The sequence below is a fragment of the Montipora capricornis genome, chromosome 10 (assembly GCF_036669925.1).
Source record: "Montipora capricornis isolate CH-2021 chromosome 10, ASM3666992v2, whole genome shotgun sequence".
NCBI classification, from domain to species: domain Eukaryota; kingdom Metazoa; phylum Cnidaria; class Anthozoa; order Scleractinia; family Acroporidae; genus Montipora; species Montipora capricornis.
Window position 1 is genome coordinate 57,363,678 of NC_090892.1, and position 2,500 is coordinate 57,366,177.

Consider the following 2,500-nt stretch of genomic DNA (forward strand, 5'->3'; position numbering starts at 1 on the left):
ACCTCAGGAAACCAGAGTGTGTCGAGATGCACTGAACGTATGCGCAATAAAAATAGTAGGCACCGTCCTCAAACGGAATTCAATTCATAACTTGAATATGTGTTCGACAATGAACTCGAGTGTTGAGTTACAGTTCCTTTTTTTATTGTGATAACAAGTATTTTTAACTACTTATTCTTTCGATAATACCAATACGAGTTTCACCTTGCGGTAATCGTCAAAGCTGTCCCAAGAATCAAAGATATCCAACAACATTACAAGCCCAAGGTTACCCAACGCTTTTCTTCTAGCTTTGTGAAGATCATCGAGTCCTTCCTGGGTAAACTGTACATCTTTAGGAAGCGTTTTCGTTTCAGCTTTCAAATATCCCGGGAGATGCGTGAAAATGGGATCGTCACCCCACCTGAAAAGTTCTTGTCTTTGTTGAAGTTCTATTTGTCTTTGATTTCTCACTGCTTCGTGTTGTTCGTTTGTTACAAGCAAAGCTGAGAAAAAAAAGAGCGGGCATGACAGTCGAATGAAATTTATTACGAAGAAAGAAACACTTAAGCCCTTTTTTGGAGAGCTTATGCTCATCATTCACTTTTGTATTTATACAATTTGGTTCTTCATTGTTTGTGCATTACACAATCTCAATGTAAAGAACCAAGTAAAAATACATAAACAAACAAATAAATGCGTGAATGAATGAAAGAATGAAATGAATAAATGAACGAATGAAATTAATTGAATAAATGGACGAATAAAATGAATAAATGAATGAATGATGAACAAATAAATTGAGCGGATTTTCTGGTAACAGCCTCAAGGCTCATGTGCTCTTATATTGTTGTTTTGAAATAGTTCCAGCGTTTTAATTACGTACTTGCCGGTGATATACGGATTTCCGTCTGAGCGAAATTCAAACGCGGCGCGCAATGTATTTTGGGTAAACATGGGCCTTTCACGATGTAGCTATTCGTCCACTAAATCACAACTGAATTGGAAATTAGAAACGTTGGTCTTGCAAAGAGATTAAGCTTGATTCCTCTTCGAATTCGAGCAGTACTGATGCACACAGCACACTCAATTCATTCCCATTCTGGGAATCCAACACGTGACACATCGGTTGAAAGACAACGACATTTGCTGGTTTATAACAAAAAACGAAAACGATCGATACAAGGCATCCAGCGTACCTCTGCCCTCAAAAAACAAGGATTCTTTTTGCACCCAGTGACCACATGGGAATTCGTACAGCCTCCCAGCATCGTGACTGCACGTAATTAATACTCGCTCTACAAACCAATCACTGTATATTCCTGTCATATCATGTTCCAGTTTAATCATTAAAAGTTCGCCAACATCTTCTGCGACCAGTATGTATGTATCTTGTGTTCCAGCTTCAAAATCGTTGTAAAAGCATTTATCCATTAGCTGAGGAAGTGTTCTTCCTTTCGTTCCTGAAAAAGAGGTCTTCATCTTAATGTATGCATGAATGAATAATTCAAAGACCATTTATACTCGTATCTTGGATGACAGGACTTGTTGCTAATTAAGTGCAGTATAACAATTATTCAATGATATAGAACTCCTGTTTCATTCTATACTGAAGGCGCTGTATTATCGATCAAAGGGCTGGTGGTAAAGTTCGAGGGCTGACTTGAACACCGACGGTATAGTTTTCTTTGCACTGCATGGTCTGTCTCCACAGTAATAATTAAAACCGACGTTATACTGCGCATGCTTTCGGGGAAAGTTGGACAAGCTTTCAATTATTAGCTTGTTGGCGCACCAAAATGGTCCTATCTAACTCTTTCTCATAAGCAATTCTTCACATTTCGTTAGAAGTGGTGTATTTTCCTGAGCCTTGTTTTTCGCTTTTGGTGGAAATGCAACTTGCCAGAGTGATAGTTTAGTTTAGTTTATTTGAGTTTTACCACCCGGGTAGAGTCACCCTAGGAAAGTTTCAAAACTAAAATAAACTAAATCTTACCAGTGATTGTGAGGAGAACGTTGGCATCTGTACCAGCTCCCTTTCGTTTTCCAGTGGTCACTGAAACACAGTAGACAGATAAATCCTCCCCTTCTTTACAGGACTTCATAAGGCTTAATTTATCCGAACCAGGATATACTTTAGATTTTAGCCTTCCTATAGAGCTGTAGTCGAAGATGGTCTTGGCGGGTGGTAGAACAATGGACGAAGGGAGATTATCCAGTGATAAACGTGTTTGACCAATGACATCACTTGGAAGAAGTGACGTCAGTTTGACGTCAGCGAGATCTTGCCAAGGATGTGTGGATTGGTCCCAGTCTCTTGAAGCGTTGAGAATGAGATAGGAGTCGTCAGGTTTAATTTCGTGTAGCTGTATTTGAAGTTTGTATAGTACACTGTCACGTGACATACGCTCTTCAAATTCGGTGGTTAGGTAACCCTGTGGCCTTTCATCGTTCTTTGTTCTAGTGGTATCCCTGCAAAATTTAAAAGCATATATAGAGAAAGGAAATTACACAGTTGCGA

General features: G+C 39.1%; 1 protein-coding gene across 1 annotated transcript in view; it reads right to left on the reverse strand.

Moving 5' to 3' along the window:
* Positions 1 to 2,500, reverse strand: part of LOC138018501 (allene oxide synthase-lipoxygenase protein-like) — a 25,362-nt gene that overhangs the window by 9,381 nt on the left and 13,481 nt on the right. The window contains exons 6-8 of the mRNA XM_068865138.1: positions 1,976 to 2,451; positions 1,179 to 1,442; positions 205 to 485 (exon numbers count right to left, since the gene is read on the reverse strand). Coding sequence (XP_068721239.1) covers positions 205 to 485; positions 1,179 to 1,442; positions 1,976 to 2,451 — 1,021 coding nt within the window. The remainder of the gene's footprint in view (positions 1 to 204; positions 486 to 1,178; positions 1,443 to 1,975; positions 2,452 to 2,500) is intronic.